A 23,606-nucleotide genomic window follows, 5' to 3' on the forward strand; every position below is an offset into this window, starting at 1 on the left:
GGTGATGAAGACTTTATTTTTGGCAATACTAAACCAATAATCAGAGGTTAGAGTGGCTTACACGTTTCTTTCTTTTAGGAAGAGAAGCAAAACTACTCTTTTTCATCATATATTTGAGGGTTAAAATATTTTGCTGGTGATTTATGTGTAGTTTAATGTGATGTTATGATTCTTAATGCCAATTTACTGAGCTGCTTTATCTGACATTGGTTTATGGTTATGATTGTGTTATGTTTTAAAACATGCAAGCCACCCATACTCTGCGCAGGATGGGGTATAAATGTTATAATAATTACATGAATAAAAGGAAATAATTTCATAAAATTGGCATTTGTAATAATAATCACAACTGTAATCTATTTTCCTAAAGAAATTTCACTGTTTCTCTGTTTATTCAGCTTTACTGGCACCCAAGTTTAAGTAAGCACTCTGGTATCTCTTTACTACCATCTAGTGGCTGGAAAGTGTAATAGCGAGTATTTAAAGTACAGATCTCACTACACAGTACAGTATCATAAAACCAATCTAGATAAAGAAAAAAACAGTATTTCACTTTTCTGTTGTTCATACTTATATACTGCTTATTGTTCACCATTTATTTATTTATTTACTTACTTACTACCTCTATGCTTTCTTTTATATTACTTTGCATATTTAAATCATCTCACAATCAGTGGCAGGTGAGGTTCACACGGCATGCAAATTCAAAATACAGGTAAATTGTGATATAAATCCAGCCATCCTTGTGACTCTTTGTTTAAAGTTTACCAGGATGCATCAATTTAACCAACTGTGACTTAACACATACAGAAAGTGGAAAAACACAATTAGTTGATGAGTGAACATTTTCATTTGAATATAGCATTATGTTTCTGAAAGGGATGAGGACTTATTAATTTAACTACTAACATCTTGCCAATTTAACTTTTGCAATCATTAACTAGCACAAGAAAAAGGTATTATTCAAATATCCAATAAGCAAAACTATTTTGACGTCAGTATAGTTAAACAAAATACAGACAGACAACAAAAAAGAAAAAGAAAAGAATATCACTTACCATATTTTAGCCTCCATCCTCACTATTCCAGATCCCATTTGTAGCAAAGCTTTGGAGATCCAGTGAAGAACTCGGAAAATTGTTCTTGAAAATTTAGACTGAACAAGTTCCAGTGGTGTAAGATTGAGGAACTTACAATATATTTGAGCCATTAGGTTAATTATAAATCTATAAATTTGATGTCCTAAATAATTTATTTAAATTATTGAACTTTATTCAGAATTTACATGACCCTAATTTTGATAGATTGTAATATTTGCGTAACTTTGAATTACAAATAGTGGTAGTTGAATACTGAAAGATTTTAGGACATAGCGGAAAGGAAAATGAAAGGATTTACTGATATCACTTGAATTACCCTGAGAGTACACCACTAAAATAAAATAAAATAAAAAAATATATGTCATGCAAGGAGAAAAGATTAAAAAGTACCCTTTAGCATCTGATTATACTTTAAATTTGAATAATCAATCAACTTTTAAAGATAAAAAGAAGGAAGATTTCCCCTCCAAATACAGTAGTTCATTTTATACACTGCTCAAAAAAATAAAAGGAACACTCAAATCACACATTCTAGATCTGAATGAATGAAATATCCTCATTGAATACTTTGTTCTGTACAAAGTTGAATGTGTACAACAGCATGTGAAATTGATTGTCAATCAGTGCTGCTTTCTAAGTGGACAGTTTGATTTCACAGAAGTTGTATTGTGTTGTTTAAGTGGTCCCTTTATTTTTTTGAGCAGTGTACATAGATGGTGGGTTAAAATAAAAATAGGCCTTGAAACTCTCACTCACAAACAACGGGATAACCATCTCTTCCTGCGCAACCTGCTGCTAATGTTCGTCCATCTTCAGAGAAACGAATACAGAAACATCCCATATCTCCGGCTTTCAAGGAAAAAAGGTACTTGTTTGGCAATCGACAAACCTGCAGATCCAAAGTGAACCATTATTTGTAAGCTTGTTTAAATACAATATTATTTTCAGAGTATGTGTGTGTAAATATATATACTGTGTTTCCCTGAAAATAAGACCCTGTCTTATATTTTTTTGAACCCTAAATATTAAAAAAACCAAGAACATCTCTCACGTATGGCACTTAATTTCTTTCTTTCTTTTTAAATATACTTTATTAGTTTATTAAAAAAAAGAAAACAGGGAGAAGGGGGATGGAAATACAAAAAAGAGAAGTGGGAGGGGGATGGGGTAAGTAGTATTTTTATACAACGGCTTATATATATTATTGTATACACATTCCGAGTATTTGTCTATATGTAAATATTTTGTATTCAATATTCTTATTTGGATAATCTTATAACTGTAATATTTAATAGTCCAAGAATAACTTGGAAAGGGAAGGTGATTGGAGGTGGGATAGAAAAGGAAAGAGGGAAGAAAGAAAAGAAGAAGAGAGAAGAAAGAGAAAAAGAGAGGGGGAGGAGTACCTGCAAACTAGCAGGCATTTGGATTGTGACGGCTTAGTTTGATTATGTTTGTTATTTTTGTTAGTGAGAAGTAATTGTAGGTTGTGATATTAGTAAGTTACTAGTAATTATCAAGTGGATTGAACTCAGACAGGGATTGTATTGATTTTGGTCCGAATTTCTATTGTGCATATCTTTATTTTGATTCATATTAAGAGATTTTAATTATGTTTTAATTTATTGAGCAGTGCTTCTCTCCTACTTCCCTCTGCTCTATGTGTGCTTCTTATAGTGAACCAAATTATATATCATGCTACATTATTTTTATAAAAGACATTTATATTACAAAGAAAAGGCAACTTAGAATATGTTTTTGAATGGGATCCAGCCTCATTTATTTTTACTTATACTGCCTTTCTCTATTTATACTGTTCAAAAAAATAAAGGGAACTTTATTGTGTTCTTTAAGTGTTCCCTTTATTTTTTTTGAGCAGTGTATCTCGCTTCCAGCAAATTGCACCCATATTTAGAGTACATTTAGAGTTTGGGAAACAATAGGGTCAGAGGTGGTATTCTGCCGATTTGAACTGGTTCAGGCGAACCAGTAGCAACGACTATGGCTGGGCCTCCACCACCCTGGACATAAGGTCATCCTATTTAGCCATGTTGTGGAGGCCAGGCGCATGCATGGAAGGTGAGCATGCAAGCAAAGCGCATGTGCAGAAGGCAAGTGCACAGTGAGCATAGGGGTCAGGCGCATGCGCGGAAGGCACACAAGGGGAAAACTGGTGGCAAGAGTATGTGAAACCCACCGCTGAATAGAATGTTTGCTTTTGTTCCAGAAAAAAGGTCAGCCATTTATCACTACGCCAACTTTGGCCCTGAACAAATGTATTTATAAATTTGGGATCACTGACATTTCAATAGGAATCTTGCAATAACTACATTTTACAATATTTATTTATTTATTAAATTTGTATGCCGCCCCTCTCCGTAGACTCGGGGCGGCTCACAGCAATAATAAAAAAACAATGTACAATACAAATCTAATATTTAAAAATCTAAAGACCCATAATTTAAAAAGACATACACACAACATGCCATACACAAACTATATAGGCCTGGGGAAGATATCTCAGTTCCCCCATGCCTGACGGCAGAGGTGGGTTTTAAAAAGTTTACGAAAGGCAAGGAAGGTGGGGGCAATCCTAATCTCTGGGAGGAACTGATTCCAGAGGGTCGGGGCCGCCACAGAGAAGGCTCTTCCCCTGGGTCCCGCCAGACGACATTGTTTAGTCTACGGGACCTGGAGCAGGTCAAATTTGTGGGACCTAACTGATATTCTGGTACGATGCCATGAAGGGCTTTATAGGTCATAACCAACACTTTGAATTGTGACCATTAACTGATCGGCAACCAATGCAGACTGCAGAGTGTTGGTGAAACATGGACATACTTTGGGAAGCCCATGATTGCTCTCGCAGCTGCATTCTGCACGATCTGAAGTTTCCGAACACTCTTCAAAGGTAACCCCATGCAGAGAGTGTTACAGTAGTCGAACCTCGAGGTGATGAGGGCATGAGTGACTGTGAGCAGTGACTCCCGGTCTAGATAGGGCCACAACTGATGCACCAGGCGAACCTGGGCAAACGCCCCCCTCGCCACAGCTTGTTTTCTCTATACATAGGCCTAAATCTTTCCCTTCATTTTCCAAGCGGAATTCTGGAGATGAAACAGCATTTCAACAGGCTCAAAGAAACAAAAAGATTAAGACTATTCAAACTATCACAAGTAGCAGTCTATTTTCTTAAATTTACAAAATTAATTTTTACTACTATTCATCTTTTAATAATAATACTACAGGTGTTGCATTTTTCTGCAAAATATATGTAATTCACCTAGCCATAAATAGCACTAGATATTTCTCAAATAAAATCTGGAAAATAATCCCAAGTTCTTCTGGCTTTTATCAAGTTCACTGAAGTAAGTTTAGAAAAATAGATTGATTTTTTTTAAAAGGCTAATATCAAAATAACAATTATCTGAAAATGTTTTTACCTGTCCAGGAAGTTTTGACCACTTAAACGGTTCTTCCTTCTTCACTTCAGTTCCAGAATTCAATATTGTTTTAGATGTATCATTCTGTAGATCCAAGAATGATGTGCTATGATATTCTTGCTGAATAGCCATCATAGATCGTAAAGAAGGGTTTACCTAGAAAAAAACATATGAAAACTATTTTAATATAGGTTTTGTAAAATGATGTATGTAGTAACATAAAACAAAAAAATATAAAATTTCAGTACATAAAAAGTATGAAGAAAAGATAATGGACCATTTAAAGCAAGGGAGTGCATATCAGAATATTCATATAAAAACTAACTTCATTTAAGGAAATCAAACTACAAGTACTTCCAGGGTTAGTTAACACATAGCTACATGACTTGATTTCTCCAGCCTCAAAACACCATACTAAGCATGTGATTATGTTCATTTGAAAACATAATTCATCAGATTTACTATTCATTTCCCATTAGTGCTACAGAGTTTATGATTGCTCTTTAAAACCTAAAGCCGCTACATGTCATGAAGCCACTAACGGAACCAACTTGACGATCAGTTTCCGGTCACAATTCAAAGTGTTGGTTATGACCTATAAAGCCCTTCATGGCACCGGACCAGATTATCTCAGGGACCGCCTTCTGCTGCACGAATCCCAGCAACCAGTTAGGTCCCACAGAGTGGGTCTTCTCCGGGTCCCGTCAAGTAAACAATGCCGCTTGGTGGGACCTAGGGGAAGAGCCTTCTCTATGACGGCCCCGGCCCTCTGGAACCAACTCCCCCCAAAAATTAGAATTGCCCCCACCCTCCTTGCCTTTCGTAAGCTACTTAAAACCCACCTCTGCTGCCAGGCATGGGGGAATTGAGATACTCTTTCCCCCTAGGCCTTTACAATTTTATGCATGGTATGTCTGTATGTATGTTTGGTTTTTATATTAATGGGTTTTTAATCGTTTTTAGTATTAGATTATTATTGTACGCTGTCTTATTATTGCTGTTAGCCGCCCCGAGTCTCTGGAGAGGGGCGGCATACAAATCCAATAAATAATAATAATAATAATAATAATAACAACAACTTATACTGCTAGCAGGACATGTCAAAAGCATATTAAATTCTGTAATCAACATGCAGTTGTGTCAACATACATGCTCATGCATTAAGGTTGGATTGCACTACAGTAGACACTGTTTGAATGGAAGCATAAGGCATCTTTCTAAGCAGAAATAAAGAGTGTTAGTATGAATACCCAATTATTTAAATCACTAAGGGTAACCTTTTTAAAAGAAGCTTTCTAAACCGATACCCTTTAAATCACTAGCTACATTCATCTCATCAAAACAGGACAGCAATAAAATTACTGTTAATCAACTTCGCTATAACAGAATCCGACCAATACATCTCAGCTTTAGCAGTCTTCTTTAAAAAACAAAGAGGAAAATTTCCCATTTGACCATTTTTTGCCAAAGTGGTTACTTCACTATTCAGCAGGATATTCATTAATTTATTTATAGCATAAGACAGAACTATACTAGATTACTGGAAGGGGATAACTAAAGATGAGACATTTCAGAATTTAACACTGCAGCTAATAATAAAAAGTCCAATAAGGAGACATAATTTTGTCATGGTCACAAGATATATTTGAAAGACACTTAAGTTAACATACGTGATCGGGAAGTTTAATGCCTTTTACAGTCACATACAATGTTGAAGGGTAATTTTTTCTAGGATACTTTGCCCACCAGTCATAAACTTCCACCACGTGAAGATGTGACCTGGCCCTTGGAGGAGGAGAATACAACTGAAGACGTACTTTTCCACCAACGTTGAGAACTCCATTTGCACCAACAAGCTGAAAATGACCAAATAATTAAGATGGGGAGAAAACATAGGTGACACTGATGCATTTCACTGATGAAAGGACAAATAACAGCACTCTAAAACTATAAACAAATGTGATGTTGCAGCTAAGATACTGGACTAACACTGGGAGACCTCAAACCATCCACCCTAACAGTCTGTAAAGATTCTCAGTCATCCAGGTCATGATTGTCCCAAAGGTGATTTTTCAGGAGGCAACTTGATCGAAGTGTATAAAATCATGCATGGGATAGAAAAGGTGGATAGAGAAAAATTCTTTTTTCTAGCACACAATACTAGGACGAGGGGGCACTCCCTAAAGTTCATAGGGAAGAAAGTGAAGACAAATCAAGGGGAATATTTCTTCACCCAGAGGGTCGTTGGTGAAAAGAACTGAGGCTGCTGTAACAGTAAATGCTTTTATTTCTCCATGAAATAAGAATACAAGGTTGCTATGCGAATTCTACTCCAGGCGCAAATGAGAAACAGTGTCGATTTACAGCTTTTATAATTTGTTTCTTCCCGCTCAAACGTAACTGACGCTCACTTAAATTTCCTGGTCAATTTTGAACCAACCAAATTCAAACATTGCTGATGTAACTATTTACATCAAGTTAATGAATATTCAATAGTTGGTTTATGGAATTCACTTCCAGGAGAGGTCGTGACAGCTGTCAGCCTGGATAGCTTCAAGGCAGGATTAGACAGATTCATGGATGCCAAGAGTATCGGTGATTGTTGAAATGGATGTCCAAGTGCTGTCTCTATGTTGGTTGAGGCAGGCAGAATTCCCTTGGGTACCATTTGTTGGGGGTCAAGGGAAAGGGATGGTTTTGCCTTCTCCTTCTGCTCAAGATCCCCAATGACAATTGGTGGGCCACTGTATGATACAAAATGCTGGACTCGATGGGCTTTGGCCTGATTCAGCATGGCTCTTCTTATGTTCTAAGTGGACTTTCTTGTTTTTTCTTTTAAAGCCTCCAAAAAGCTTCTTCACCTCTGACAGGACAATGAGGAATGGAAGGATTTATATTCCTTGCAGTCAACTGGTCATTTGCATCCTTTTAGAGCAGTGGTTCTCAATCTGGGCATTGGGAGCCCTTTGAGGGTCGAACAACTGTTTCACAGGGGTCGCCTAAGACCACGGGAAAAGACAAATTTCCTATAGTGTTAAGAATTAAAGCTTCTATTGGAATATATTTTTACAATCCGACCAATCAGGCGTTTACAGTGGGGGTATCCCTCTGCCCTTCCTGCAAATCAGCTTAAAGCTCTGTTGGGAGAACTGGCGCTAGACTTATGGTTGGGGGTCACCACAACATGAGGAGCTGTATTAAGGAGTTGTGGCATTAGAAAGGTTGAGAACCACTTTTAGAGGGTTGCTGAAGCACTTGGGAGGTTTATCTGTGCCCCAAAGGTCAAATGAGTAATGCTCCTGGTTTCTGTAGACTGCAGTTTTTTCTCTGGATTTCATTCCGTTTCTACTCCCACACTATTCAAACGGTGTTCATCCCAAGCTATATAGCTAAAAGTCTGTAGAGATACTCAGTCATCCAGGTCATGGTTGACCCAAAGATGCTTTCTCAAGAGGCAACTGGACTTTCTTGTTTTTTCTTTGAAGACGTGGTATTAAGGCTACCCTGCTACAAGTTAATCTACCTCAAAGGATTATTTTGAGGGTGAAATAAATTCTCCCTCCAAGCTCTTTTGAGCTTTTAAATAATAATAAATTGAAGTAATAATCATAATAAAAATTAACAATAGTTTAATTGAGGTAACAATCAGAAAAGAAACAATCCACATATAGAGACAAACAGGTCATCTGATTGACAGTCAACTCAATACAATAAATGTTTATCTTCTGCCAGGCAGGGGAATATGCACACATTTTGCTCACCTCCTTCAAAACATAGATCATTGTTTAAGTATCTTAATTGAAAAGATCCAAGAATATTTTGTAGTCCTATATACATAGTATAACAGCTTTTGCCTTTTGTTTAACAGATTTTTTTAAATTGCAAAATGAAAAAGACCTAGAGATAGGCAAGTAAAATGAAAAAAGAACATTCAGGTGTTAATGGCCCAAAGGTGTTTTTTCAAGAGGCAACTGTACTTTCTGGTTTTTCTTTGAAGATATTTCGCTTCTCATCCAAGAAGCTTCTTCAGCTCTGACTGGATGGTGAGAAATGGAAGGATTTATACTCCTTGCAGACAGCTGGTAATTCATTTTCTTTCTTTCTTTCTTTCTTTCTTTCTTTCTTTCTTTCTTTCGTGAAATATCTTCATAAAAGAACTAGAAAGTACAGTTGCCTCTTGATAAAGTACTTTTGGGACAACCATGACCTGGATAACTGAGAGTTTCCACATACATTCAGGTAACAATGCTTAAAATTAGACATTTAATAACCAACTAATTGATTCTGAATCAGATCCAATTGTTCCTACCGGAACCAATGGAATGCCAATGTCTCCTATCTTTTTGCTACAACCTGATACATGAATTCTGCCAGACTATGCCAGAGTTATTTCTACCATACAGTTCTTAATTTTTATTCAGAAGGGATATCAGAATCAAGCTCATACTATAATTTCTAGAGTATAGGTTTAACTAATAGCTGAATCAAAAGAAAAAAACTTTTGCAAAAACTACCTTCCAATGAAAATTTATTCTCTCTATTTCAGCAACTAAGAATTGGCAGCTGTTAAACGGCAACTAGGCCAACTCCCAATGAATCTGGGCAGATCAAAACAATCAAAGAAATTACAATATCCATCAATGAAAAATGAAAGATGGTAAATGCGACAGATGGATAAAATGAAGGGTCTCATTCTTTTTCATTCAACACTTAGGTGAAAAGTCATGTTTTTTATGCTTTTTTGATGAATTGCCCTCCACAGCTGCAGTATGATCCCAGGAAAGACTTGTTTGCTTTAAAGAATGGAAGAGAAGTGCTACATGCCCAACTCCACACATTCAGGTCAAAATCTATGACACAACAGGCACAGATAAAATGATGAGTGCAAAAATATTGCTAACACATTAATTGGGGCTCACAGTGAAATTACACAGCCAAGAGACAGTTGACAATGCTTTCTGATTAGTCTGGTGATTTTGTCATTTGTTTTGCTGTCATCAATACGAACTCAAAAACAAACTGGTTTTGTGTTTCATTAAATTGTACCAGAATAAATTCAGGAAAGCAAACACAAATAGCCACCACACATTTAATCAGAAATCCCAACAGAAATAATTGTGAAGACCCCCCATCCATAATGGGGGTGGATAGATATATGATCTACTATATTTTTGCAATTTTTTTTTTAACATAAACTAGCTGAAATGTACCTTGACTAATTTTCTGAATATATATAAAGTCTATTCTTTAACTATACACAAAGCAATTTTTGTATTTATCTTTGCTCAGACTTCTTTAATGGTTCAGTACAATGTTTCCATTAAATCAAAAAATTAAAATTAAAAACCTTTAGAAATGCCCAACCAATTTTCCGAAAGCCGCTTTCCTGAGCTTGAATTTCAAAGTTGGCCTTTGCATCATTCATGCTCAAAAAATCAAGGACCTGGAAGTACAAAGCACGTTTTATTCAGTTTACATTTCTGTAATTACAGTCATAGAAAATATCAGTTAATTTTGCTGGATTTTTCTTAAATCTTTTGTACATATTAGTTACCTATGAAAAAGACCTCTTGTGGCAAATACAATAAACAACTGAGATATATACAAAACAGCAATCTAAAGCCTTGCCGTTTTTGATGAATTTCAGATCTCACCCAGGATGCCATAAAAACAGTGGATGTGAGCTTCACCACAAGAAAATGCCTTTAAAGGCGTATATACAAATTATATGTAGGCTGCTATGGATCAAAAAAACTTCCCAGATGATACTCCTTCACTTTTGCTTTGATTCTAAATCTGCATTTTTCCCTAGCAACCAAGTATTCAGATAAAACAGATGATTGGGTTATTAGGAGACCTGAAAATAAAATATTGCTCTCTGTGATGTTGCAAAAAAAAAAGAGAAAGGCCTATGTGCACCTTTAAATTTCATAAACTGTCCGAATTTTTTAAACATTTAAAAAAAATATACAATTAGACTATCTGGTCTGCTTCCACTACTAAAAGTGCATCATTCCTAAACAATCCAGTTTTGAAATTATGCATTTTACCCCTAAGAGGAAAGATACAGAAAGCATTTGCCAGAAGGAAATGGATCATTAATGAATCATTTCTTACCTCAAAAAACAGAATTACTTTTGGGCTCCCTTCAGCATCTTGGAGAAAATAGTTAAAACGTTCATTGAATAGTATTTGCTCCTCCCATTGTGGTAGTGTTGATTTAAACTGTCTGAAATCGTACGGCTGGGTCATAATAGGAAGAATATGCCTCACTTTCTCTTGTTCATAGAAGGATGAAACTGGTCGACTGCTATATAAAAACAATACATGTAACTGAGTTATGTCGTTTCTATTATAATTCCGTACAGAGTAAGTAGCTTTAATTCAATAGAAAAAGTGTTCAACATCCAACTACCAACTGGCTTGAATGTCAAGGCATAATAAGATTTGTCTATCTTTGGGTTGTCCTTGGATTCTTCCTTTCGATTGGTTCAGATACTAGCTAAACCAAAAACAAACAAATAATATTGAATTAACCTTCAATATTATTTGTTTGTTTTTGGTTTAGCAAAAGTGAATTAATATGAATTTGGTGCAGGTAAAAGGTGGATAACCTTAAGAGGGGAAAAAAATAGAAGCTTGAATAGCTTCATTTGTTATCACTCAAAACCAATTCTTACAAATGTTTAAAATATTGTCGGCACACTGCAGTGTTTTATATGATATTGTGATAGGTTTTGTTTGCAGGTTTACATTGTCCAAAATTCAAGAGTCTGTTCTCTGTAGAGCACAGGTGTCAAACTTGCACGTCACTATGCCATCACATGACGTAATGCGACTTTTTCCCCTTCGTGGAGCTGGGGTAGGTGTAGCCTACGTGTGACGCATCCGTGCCATTTGACACCCCTGCTGTGGAGTATGCATAAGGTAGTAGCAAATATTAGAGATTAGGGAATAAGTAATATCTTCATTTTCCTCTCTTTAAATACTGCAGATTACTTGCAGATATAATATTGACTCTAGCCATGATACGTTCTTGAACATATCATCAAAACTCTTCATATGATCTTTCTGGAAAATCCCAAGAGTATTATCCTGGAGATAATTTGTGCTGTCTTATTTGAAATGAATGTTCATTACGTCTATAGTTCTCTGGCCATCCAACAAATTTACAAATAGTATTTGCATTATGTTCTACTGGCAATGAGAATTATTCTTTGAAATTAGAAAAGAATGATAAATTATTAAATGTCTCAATTTGCAATCTGAAATCCAAATACTGATTCCATCTAAAACTGCTTAAGCATAGGAACCTCAATTCTGTTCAGCAAATGAGAATTATTGCGATGCAGAAATAATTAAGGAATATTAAACAAGTTACATTTTTATTTGACACATTATTGTTTAAACACATTGAATGACCCACATTTAACGGGTTATATACATCTTTGTGGATCTAGAAAAACCAAAAATTTATCTGAGCTTTTCACAGACAAATTAATTAACATCAAGAATTTTTAAAAATCTACAGTAAGCCAGTAAATCACCTATTTTCTTTCTTCACATATAAACCGGTTTTCTCATCAATCACATGAACCTTAACCATTGGATGGGATACCATAAAATCAGTTTTAAGTCGATCAGTTTGATGGATGTAAACCCCTAACACAAGGTTATCATCAAAACCAGGTTTTGATTCCGGTGAAAGATCCCCAGAAATCATATTTTCTGTCATGTTTTCAGTATCGTCTTCTAGAGCTAGGAGAAAGAAAAAATAGGCTTTAGTAAAAATTAAAAACTACTGTTAAGCTTATTGCTGCAATTACCAGTAAACCTACAATTTAAAAATTTGTCTTAAATGAATTTTCAGTGAACTCATTTTTTATGAGTCAGATCATGATTTCCATGCATAGCAGCTGTCCTGAATGATTCAACAGCACAAACACTTTAACATGGGAAGTAATTCTGCCTGGGAGCTGTCAGAAATTTTAGTGACTTCATGAAGATACCAGGAGAGGCAGGAATAAAACCCGGCAGTCCTGGCTAGGTGCTTTAAGATCTTAAATTGTAAAGTGGCTGAATTAAGTCTCTCAAGCCTTAAAATATACATTTCACCCTTAAAACTCTACAATAAGGAGTTAAGTAAAATTCTTTGCCACCTCTCTCACAATATGAGGCAACTCTGGCCAGAATTTAATTTAATGTAAATATTATCCACTTTTATTATTTTTGCAAATAACTCAAGATAGTGAACATATCCAATACACTTTTCCACCCACTTTTTTTCTCACAACAACCCTGTGAGGTGAGTCACTGGTCCAAGATCATCCAGCTGACTTTCATGATTAGGACAGGACTTGAATTTAGTTTTTCATTTTCTAGTTTGGTGCTTGACCCACTAGGCCAAACTGTCTTTCTTTATTATGTCTGATATTATTAAAACAGCCTTACCAGCACCACTATTTACAAATACAAGTTAAATTCAACAATGTGCACACATAACATCCCTGTCTAATGCCTGTGAAAATAGCCAGATCTTTTTAAATGCAAGCAGGATCCATCACCTCAATCTTGCTAATAATAAAATCAGTGGATTACTGTTCTGATCTTTATGCCACAAAGATGGGGCAATTTGGGCAACATATACACACTATAGGTCTCTTAACTGAGAATTACTTCCATTATAAAACATTTTAAAGACTCAATTTCTAATCCCACAAACCTTTTGGGGATTTTCTTTTTGCTTTTTTGCCTTTCGTTTCCTGCTCTGTTAACAGATCACCTTCTTTAGATTTGGATACAAATGGTCCTTCCAAAGATCTTTTTTTCCTGGTAATTTCTTCCTCTGGCTCATGTTGTAATTCAGACAGGGACATGGCACTGATTGAAAGAAGTCATGTTAGCAAGGATTTGAATTATACTCCCAGATTTAATAGTGTAATAATTACATTCTGTAATGCAGGCAAAGAACATGCACATTCAAAGTGGCTTGAATGGATGAAACACCTTGCCCACAAAATTTGTTCAAGAAAAGTTTATTAAAAATCTCATCCTATCAAGTTGGACTTGTGGTAGGATGAGCTAAGAATCATGGTGAAACATAAGCTGAAGGATGGCATGGGTAAGAATCTAGGCAACATGACAAGGGAGGTATGATTTCAATCTTCATTCCTACATTCCTCAACTTGTGATCAGTCGTTCAAAATTACAACTGACTTCTCAAAAGATTCTTAAACTAATAAAGTTACAATGGCTATCTCTCCTAAAGCACTGCTTTTCAATTATTTTCTGCTAAGACAATGAAAATTAAAGATAAAGAGGACTCTTTAAGCTTGGGCAAAATTTTATGACTGGTTTCAAAAAGAATACAGATAAAGTTTTTAAATATTAATTTAATATAACCATGATAAAAAGAAATGAGAAATATAATTGTTATAACACAGATGACAAAAACAGACAAGAAGGCAGCATTAGATAAATAAGTTATATATACCAAAATTAAATTAGAATAGAATGGAAATAGAGATAAAGATTTAAGATTGCGATTATAAGAAAGAAAGAAAATGAAAAAAAGGTATCTGGTCTGTCATTTTATATAATTAAGATTAGCTATTTGAAATAAATTCTTGGACAGACTGAACTACTGGGAATTTGAAATGTAATTTAGGCTACTTTGTTAGTTTATTACAAGAAATGATACAAATATATGGATTGGTAATGAAGGTATATATGTTATGTATGTTTTTCAATGTGGAGAAAAATTTAACCCCCCCCTTCCCAATTCTCTTATGTACCCCCTTCCCCTGGAAGAAATAAACATTTTGTGCCCCTCCCTCCAATCTGGTTTTGCGGAGCCTAGGAGGAGACCCTTCTCTCTGGGGGGGCCGGCCCTCTGGAATCAACTCCCCCCCGGAGATTCATATTTCCCCTACCCTCCTTGCCTTTTGTAAAAACCTGAAAACTTATTTATGCCATCAGGCATAGGGGCATTAGACCCCAACTCCTGACCATTGAATGTTTAGTATGCTTGTGGTTGTAACTGTATGAATGATTTTTAATGTTTAGCTTGTTATAATGTTTTAATTAATTGCTTATATTAATTGGATTGTACACTGATATGTGGTGAGCCGCCCTGAGTCCTTGGAGAGGGGTAGCATACAAGTCCAATTAATAATAATAATATTAATAATCTCTAATCAAATCCGGCTCCAATTACATATTCTATCATTTCCTCTTTACAAATCACAGTATAGAGTTGCAAGGAGACAAAACTGGTTCGCTGAATGTCTCTCACCCCCCCCCCCAACAATATGACAGAGCCATTATATTTTCTTCACAAAGCCATGTGGAATTATTTTTGATGTCAACAATAATGCAACCCAAACAGCTGTCACAAATCTTACATCCGTACAAACATATCACTTACTATTATACCTTGTTTGAGATTCAGAGGAAACCGGTACTTCTTTTTTCTTTTTCTTCTTCTTTTTCACTTCATTGTTCAATACTGTTTCATGGCTTTGAGGGCTGGGAATGAATTCAGACATCTGTTCTTTAAGTTTCTTTTTTATTTTTTTCTTAATTGCACTTGCTTCTTCCTCCGCCACTTGCTGTTCATAGGCTTGAATTAACTGTTCTTCTTCCTCATCTAATTCAGATCTGTCTCGTAGTCCATTCAAGGCAACTTTCATGTTGCTGTCACCTTTCCAACGAATTGTATCTGCCTGCAATATGCTGTCTGTTTTATTCTTTGTAAAAACTTGAGTCTGTTTTTCAGAACAGTGTAACTTCGTTTCAGATACCTTTTCTTCCTCATTAAGTTGTTTCTGTAGGGCTGCCTTTTTCTTCTTCTTAAGCCCAGCATACTTGCTTTCCTCTCCGCTAACATCATTTGTTTTTTCTTCAATTGATGCTTTATCTCTCAATATACGTCTTGGGATCCGTGGACTTCTTTGCTCTCCGCTAACATCATTTGTTTTTTCTTCAATTGATGCTTTATCTCTCAACGTACGTCTTGGGATCCATGGACTTCTTTCCTCTCCGCTAACATCATTTGTTTTTTCTTCAATTGATGCTTTATCTCTCAACGTACGTCTTGGGATCCGTGGACGTCTCTCCTCTCCGCTAACATCATTTGTTTTTTCTTCAATTGATGCTTCATCTCTCAATCTACGTCTTGGGATCCGTGGACTTCTTTCCTCGGGGTTATATGTGTTGTTGATAATGGGCTCATACTCGCTTTCTTTGGTCAGATGATTTTTTAATGTCTCCAGCTGTAATCAAAACATTGGGAAGCCATTTATCGGTATGCTAATATGCAATTATTCTAAAAAATAAATACCACCTTTTATTAATATTTCACTTTTAGTGTTTGAAGGGGGACAATTAAGATTTACTTGTCAGCCAACAGATGGAATTAATATAAAACATGAAAAGATTATAGGCTTGAGCAAGATTTTAATGTAACTCTTATAAGAAAAATTCCCTCAAGTCTTCTCGAGCCCCTGCAAAATTGCTGTCAGCATGCCGTGCTGAAAAACATATCTTCAAGTAAAATGAAAATAATACGCTACGTTTATATCTAACATAAATATTACTTGTTGGAAAAGTATGATTTACTAACCACAGACCTAGTAACTGAGATAATATTTAACAAAAGAAGCTCACAGTAATCAAGATAGTTTAAACATTTGATTTTCAAAATTTTTAAAAGGGATATATCTATACTACAATCCGGTAATCTGGAATTACTGTACACAGAGTTATATGCACTTCTTTTATATTAGATATATTTTGTCAGAAGACTGAAAAACCAAAATCAATTTCTAAGACCTGATCATAACTTTTGGAAATTATTAAAACTTATTTATAAATATATACATACTCTATTTTAACTTTGCAAATATTCTGATTTGTTTTGTCTAAACTAGTTTCCCTTTTCTTTCCTAATCACTAGCTGATGTTTGCTTTTCTGTATCAACTATAACCTTCATTTCTTTATTTAGATCCCAATTCCCTTATTTTTTTCTCAAAAGAAATCTTGTTTTTCTCTACTAAACCACGGAGATTGGTTTTGTGAAACTGTTCTTCGAAAAATATGTATACTTATTCACTTCATTTTATTTAGATAATAAATAAAAATGTTTCTCTGCCTTTCCTGCACATTGCACTTCAGCACAAAAACAAGTCACTTAGAATTATCATTAAGAATGGTAATTGTGAAGGAAAATCCTATGGACTTTTACTGTCTGCATTATTTCTTTGAAATGCTTTCATTCAATTCTATATTACACCAAATTTCAGGACAACGTCCAGCATAAAAATGTACAAAAGTTTCTTAAATCTGTCCAAAAAAGAACACAATGTAAAAATAGTAAAATACCAAATCAGGCTTGCAAGAAATACACATTTTGGGAGACATGGTGATGAAAGGATTGTGAAGGAAAGAGGACTAAAATCACTATTTGCTGAAAAATATATTCTGAAAGCATTCCTAAATTTATTCTGCCAGAAAAAATAAAAAATAAAATAAAATAATCTTTGAATTTATGATTCTGTAAGCCTTAACAATGCACATTTTAAAGGATATGTTTGACCCTGAGGATGCCAAATCAGACAAGGAAATATATTTAGGAATGTGCAAAACATACCATTCTGAGGACAAACTTTAAGGAGAATTTTGTGAATTTCTCCTCTGGACCCTAGAGAGTTGGACATTCCAGATATTACAATAATTTTCCTGGAATAGAAGCCACTTTCCCCTTGATCTTTCTTCCTATCCTTTCTGCTGCCTTCATCCTACACTTCACCATTTGCAGAGATACTTAACCTTCCGAGCATATTTTCAGGGTACAAAAACTATAACTGTAGAGCAGGTATCTTCAAACAAGGCAATTTTAAGATTTGTGGACTTCAACTCCCAGAATTCTGGAAGTAGAAGTCCACAAGTCTTAAAAGTTGCCAATTCCGAGGATCCCCTGCTGTAGAGGAAGGGGTATTAACAAACATTGCATATTGAGTTAGTTCATTTAGTCTGAAAATGTCTCTTTGGCACTTTTCCTGGATGTTAACCATGAATTTCAAATGTAGCCCACTTATGGTACCAGGAAAAGAATAAAACAAAATCATGACATCCCTCTTTAATAGCACTAATTATAGAAACAAGTTTTCAATTTCAAAATGTATTTTCAAGTTATAACATTTGGGGGTGAGAATATGAAACTATTGAAGCTTCACCAATCCATGTCCTTGAAAATGTATTGACCCTGCAAAGGATAATCAAAACTTCCTGACACTACTTATGAAGGAGAATTTGGAAAGACTATGCTTTACTTTTTGGGAGCAAGTAACATTTATTCATAAGTATATTCAACTCACCACAATATTCTCTGGGATGTTTATCTGTTTCTTTTTAATTTTCTTTTTCTCAATTAGACCAGCATGATTCCTGAATATTTCTTCAAAACGAACCTTAGTTTTTGCCTTAGCTTCGCTCTCAACTGGGAAATTAAAAAAACAACAACAATTTGATAACTTGGTTTATTAGATAAGATAGACTACCATATTTTCAAATAGTATATAAAAAGAAACTTAAAATGAGCAATCCCATGCATGGAATTGTAAAAAAGCAAAAAAATATACCAGGTCTTATTGCAAAAAGGAATAGATAATTAATAGATGGCTTTAGTATCTGACTATATGTAACATATGTTTTACGGGCCACCAATTATTTAATGCCTTTGCATCATGTCCAACCTTTTGGATTGCCTGGGCTGCATTCAGAGAAGAGGAATTGCCTTGAGCCAAATATAAAATATACTGGTAGTTAATGTATATAAATCGCATAATGTTAAAAGTTTACAATCTTGTGGGGGCCACATTACCAGCTTTCCAGGCCTGCATGCAGTCTATAGACCAGTGTTTCCCAATCTTGGCAACTTGAAGATATCTGGACTTCAACTCCCAGAATTCCCCAGCCAGCATTTGCGACGGTTGGGAAACACTGCTATAGGCCATGGTCTGGACATGTCTGCTTTACTCATACCTTATCTCTATACAATTCCAGACAGTTCAAATATCAGTAAAATATAGAAATATCATTAACTATCAGTAAAATATAAAAAAAATAAAGAATAATTACAGAAATAACAGAAATATGTGAAATAACAAAATAGCAACTTTGTAAGAACAGCGTAAGAATTACACATTGAAAAGCGTCTTTAATAGGAAGTTCTTTGCCAATATCTACAACGTTTAGTAAGGAAGTCAGAAAAGTCTGTGCCAAAAATAATGTTCTTTAAAGCAAGAAAACTTAAAAGTAAATAGTTTTGTTTTGGGGTTTAAAAATTTTTTTGTTATAGATTGTGTGAAATATATAAAAGCATTAAAGTTGGCACCTGCTGGCATTTTCGCATCTCTCAAATATAAAATTATTAAATTTTTCCTTGTCCAAGTTCTTCATCCTGCATATAAAAACAGAACATGTGTTGCTGTTAATGAACAGTTGTATCTAAGCAATAAACAAAACAATACCAAACTTTTGTAGGCTAATCCACTATAAAGTCAATGGTTATATTAAACTTAAGACAGGAAGATTCAGATTCGTTCATCTTCCGCATAGGCTTTCTCTTGGCTGCGATCATCTCACAGCCCATCCCTACAATACTCAGAATTGTTGCAGGAATAAGATTGGAGGGAATAGTTTGTATGCTGTCTTGAAATCTTAACTTCTGATATAAAACATATTTAGGTCACAAGGATATTAATGCTTTTATAAGGGATTTTACATAGAAACATAGAAGATTGACGGCAGAAAAAGACCTCATGGTCCATCTAGTCTGCCCTTATACTATTTATGTATGTATGTATGTATGTATGTATGTATGTATGTATGTATGTATGTATGTATTTATTTATTTATTTATTTATTAGGTTTGTATGCCGCCCCTCTCCGGAGACTCGAAGTGGCTCACAACACAAAACACGGTACAAATCTAACGATAAAAACAATTTAAAACCCTTAATATAAAAATAATCATACATCTCAGACAAACCTTGCACAAAATGGAAACGGCCTGGGAGAATCAATTTCCCCATGCCTGATGGCAAAGGTGGGTTTTAAGGAGTTTGCGAAAGGCAAGGAGGGTGGGGGCAGTCCTAATCTCCAGGGGGAGTTGATTCCAGAGGGTTGGGGCTGCCACAGAGAAGGCTGTTCCCCTGGGTCCCGCCAGACGACATTGTTTCGTCGACGGGACCCGGAGAAGGCCAACTCTGTGGGACCTAACTGGTCGCTGGGATTCGTGCAGCAGAAGGCTGTCCCAGAGATATTCTGGTCCGATGCCATGAAGGGCTTTATAGGTCATAACCAACACTTTGAACTTTGAAACTGATCAGCAACCAATACAGACTGCGGAGTGTTGGTGTGACATGGGCATATCTGGCAAAGCCCATGATTGCTCTCGTAGCTGTATTCTGCATGATCTGAAGTTTCCAAACACTCTTCAAAGGTAGCCCCCTGTATTTTATCTTAGGATGGATATATGTTTATCCCAGGCATGTTTAAATTCAGTTACTATGGATTTACCAACCACATCTGCTGGAAGTTTGTTCCAAGGATCTACTATTCTTTCAGTAAAATATTTTCTCACATCGCTTCTGATCTTTTCCCCAACTAACCTCAGATTGTTCCCCCATGTTCTTGTGTTCACTTTCCTATTAAAAACACTTCCCTCCTGAACCTTATTTAACCCTTTAACATATTTAAATGTTTTGATGATGTCCCCCCTTTCCCTTCTATCCTCCAGACTATACAGATTGAGTTCATTAAGTCTTTCCTGATAAGTTTTATGCTTAAGACCTTCCATAGTATTATTCTGAAATTGTTTTTTTAGATGTTCTTTGCTGTAAGCCGCCCAGAGTCTTCCGGGAGTTGGGTGGCATACAAATTATATTCATTCAAACAATCAATCAATCAATCAATCAATCAATCAAAATGAATGAATAATCTAATTGGATTTAAAAAATCATGACAACAGCATTCTGTTGTAGCTGTTTCGTGTACTTGATTTTACGGGTTCACCAATGCTTGCCAATCTGATTTCCAAAAACAATTACCGGTATAATGTAGGTATAATATATTAATGTTTATAAATGCAATTAAATACAACGCCCATTGCAAGATCAAAACGTTAAACATCTTGTGAATCTGAGGGATTAAAGGAATTAATTACCAATATTACATTATATTAGAATTATATTACTAGGGATTAACAATCCTTAGAGATTGTTTTAAGAACTCCCTGGAGCAACACGGGACCAGGGGGGAGATGCCTCGGTCCCTCCAAGGCACCTGCTGATGACCCTTCCAGATGCTGCTAAATTCCTAACTTCAAAGAAGTCAACCCGACGTCTGAGGCGGGAACTGAGTCAACACCTGGAAGGGTCACGTGTCCCCCCCCCAGTTCGGATGACACGAGCCTAGGGATTCTGCGCCTGGGGGCGCGCGCACGCGTCAGCCCTTAACAACCACCAACCGGCATCATCATCATCATCACAAAGAGAGGCTGCCATCCACTCGGGTTAAACGTTCGGCGAGGTTCCCGCTTCGCCGGCTCGAAAGGCTCCTGCGCGCCCTGGATAGAACCGTTTTCGGGCTCAATCCTCCGCGGCACCCGAACCACAAGCCAGCCAGAAAGCATATTTTGGGATCCACCCACCCCGGCCAAGCGTGGATCGATTTTGATCTACTATCCCGGCTTACGGACCAAGCGGCGGTTTGTTTATAAGGCAACGAAATGGCTCCCCCGGCGCAGGCGCCGAGCTTTCTTTTAAGTGCGGCCCCCTCAGCAGGCAGAGGCGAGAAAGGAACACGCCCCTGCCGAAGGCCTAAAGCCCCACTCCCGCAAACGGCGGACCCTACGCGGATACCTACCGCCGGAGGCGCGGCAGAGGGCGGGCGAAGGGACCGAAGGCGACCCCGCAACGAAAGCAGGAGGAGCCCAAGGCGGGGAAAGAAGGAGCGGCCTTTCTTGCCCACGTGATTCTCCAAGCGGAGTTTGGCTCGCGGCGCCTCCGAGAAGTCGGTTGAGTCCCCTGTGAATTCGTTTCTTCGGGTCGATAGGCGACCTCTTCTCGACAAAATATCGCAGAGCATCAAGAATAGGATGGGGAGCGGGCATCGCAGTCCCTCTTTTTAAAATATGAATAGAATAAATTTTTATTGGCCAAGTGTGATTAGACACACAAGGAGTTTATCTTGGTGCAGATGCTCTCAGCGTACATAAAAGAAAAAGATACATTTGTCAAGAATCATGTGGTACAACACTTAATGATTGTCATATGGGTCAAATAAGCAATGAAGAAACAATATTAATAAAAATCTTAGGATACAAGCAACAAGTTACAGTAATACAGTCCTAAGTGGGAGGAAAAGGGTGATAGGATTAAATCAGAAAAGCAGTGAAATGAATGGAATTTTTACCATTGCTTTAATTCCTCTAATTGATGCTGTTTGTACAAGTGACAAAGTATTCACTGGCTCTACTACTTTATACTAAAACTTTTAATTTTTTAAAAAAAAACACTTTCTGATGTTGATTTCTGCTTTAAACTGCTCCGAGTCCCTCGGGAGTTGGGTGGCATATAAATTAAATACATACATACATACATACATACATACATACATAAAAAAAAATAAAGGTAACAAACAACACAAAATAACTCCAAATAAATCAAACTTCTGTGAAATCAAACTGTCCACTTAGGAAGCAACATTGATTGACAATCAATTTCACATGCTGTTGTGCACATTCAACTTTGTACAGAACAAAGAATATTTCATTCATTCAGATCTATTTTATTTGTTTGTTTGTTTTGTCCAATACACAATAATACACGATGAAGGTTATAGAAGATATACTCAAGTAGAATGTATTAAAGAAAGAATAGAAGAGACAATATAGGAATAAAATATAACTATGAGAGAATGGCATAAAAGATATAGGGATAGAAGAGAAGATATAGGAGATATAGGAGAGACTATAGGACGGGATAGTAGGCACTCTGGTGCACTTATGTACGCCCCTTACTGACCTCTTAGGAACTTGGAGAGGGCAACCGTGGATAGTCTAAGAGTAAAGTATTTGGGATTAGGGGATGATACTACAGAGTCCAATTTTCCAATATTCAACATTGTTTATTCAAACATTTATCCTCCCCAGCAGAAGTGATAGAGAGGCAGAGGGGTTGTGAATATAATCCTTTAGCAACTTAGATAAGGTTTTTCATCAGATACAATTCTGTCCCAGAAATGAAGCTATTTTGTTCAGAATCAGAAGAAAGTCAAGTTTCCAGAGGATAATTTGCTGGCTGGTGCGAACTCGGATTCTAAAATTATGGTTAATATGTGCAGAGCATTTTTTGTTGATCATTTAGAATGGTTTATAATTCTTTATTGATCATTTAGAATAGTTTAATTCTGTCCAATATGTGCATAATTTTTAAAAAGGAAACACAAAGTGTCACTATTGTATACTGTGATAGTTTTTGTTTTAATTTCTAGATACTTTTCAGCATGTAATTAAAACTACACATAATAATAATAATTATTATAATTATAATAATTATATTTTATTTTATTTATTTCAAGCATTATTTTGAGTGTTGTAATAAGAAAACCCAGGGGAAAAAAATCAGATCTCAGGATTGAATTGCTGGCTAACTAAAGCTGCTAGGTTTGACTGCTCCCCCTTTCTCCCCCTCATTTTTTTACCTTGTGCAACCAACATATAAAGGTTTTTATTTCAGTTTTTTAAAAATTCTGCCCTCACTATTTTTATAAATAATTCAAGGCAATGCATGTGCCTAATACTCCTTCCCATTTTCCCCACAACAACAACAACAACTGGGAGATCAATGGCTCAAAGTCCCCTTAAAAGGCTTTCATTCCCAAAGTGGGACTAGAATTGATAGTTTCCTAGTTTCTGTCCTGGATAGAAATAATATTATTTGAACAATAGGTAATTCACTATGGTTTACCTATACACTCCACCAGGTTTTGGACAAA

The 23,606-nt window shown here is 36.0% G+C and overlaps 1 protein-coding gene across 5 annotated transcripts in view; it reads right to left on the reverse strand.

Annotated features, from left to right (window-relative positions):
* Positions 1-21,540, reverse strand: part of AHI1 (Abelson helper integration site 1) — a 96,011-nt gene extending 74,471 nt beyond the window's left edge. For 3 of the 5 annotated variants that reach the window (XM_070733569.1, XM_070733568.1, XM_070733565.1), the window contains exons 1-11: positions 21,474-21,540; positions 18,940-19,005; positions 17,921-18,042; positions 14,978-15,816; positions 13,266-13,423; positions 12,091-12,301; positions 10,661-10,853; positions 9,891-9,986; positions 6,214-6,399; positions 4,544-4,699; positions 1,857-1,989 (exon numbers count right to left, since the gene is read on the reverse strand). In XM_070733569.1, coding sequence (XP_070589670.1) covers positions 1,857-1,989; positions 4,544-4,699; positions 6,214-6,399; positions 9,891-9,986; positions 10,661-10,853; positions 12,091-12,301; positions 13,266-13,423; positions 14,978-15,816; positions 17,921-18,042; positions 18,940-18,949 — 2,104 coding nt within the window. In that variant the 5' untranslated portion in view covers positions 18,950-19,005; positions 21,474-21,540. Of the gene's footprint in view, positions 1-1,856; positions 1,990-4,543; positions 4,700-6,213; positions 6,400-9,890; positions 9,987-10,660; positions 10,854-12,090; positions 12,302-13,265; positions 13,424-14,977; positions 15,817-17,920; positions 18,043-18,939; positions 19,006-21,075; positions 21,147-21,258; positions 21,309-21,473 lie in introns of those variants that run through there. The other 2 variants (XM_070733567.1, XM_070733566.1) reach the window with 2 other exon arrangements.
* Between the last annotated feature and the right edge of the window lie 2,066 nt (positions 21,541-23,606).

Source organism: Erythrolamprus reginae, chromosome 1 (genome assembly GCF_031021105.1).
Source record: "Erythrolamprus reginae isolate rEryReg1 chromosome 1, rEryReg1.hap1, whole genome shotgun sequence".
NCBI classification, from domain to species: domain Eukaryota; kingdom Metazoa; phylum Chordata; class Lepidosauria; order Squamata; family Dipsadidae; genus Erythrolamprus; species Erythrolamprus reginae.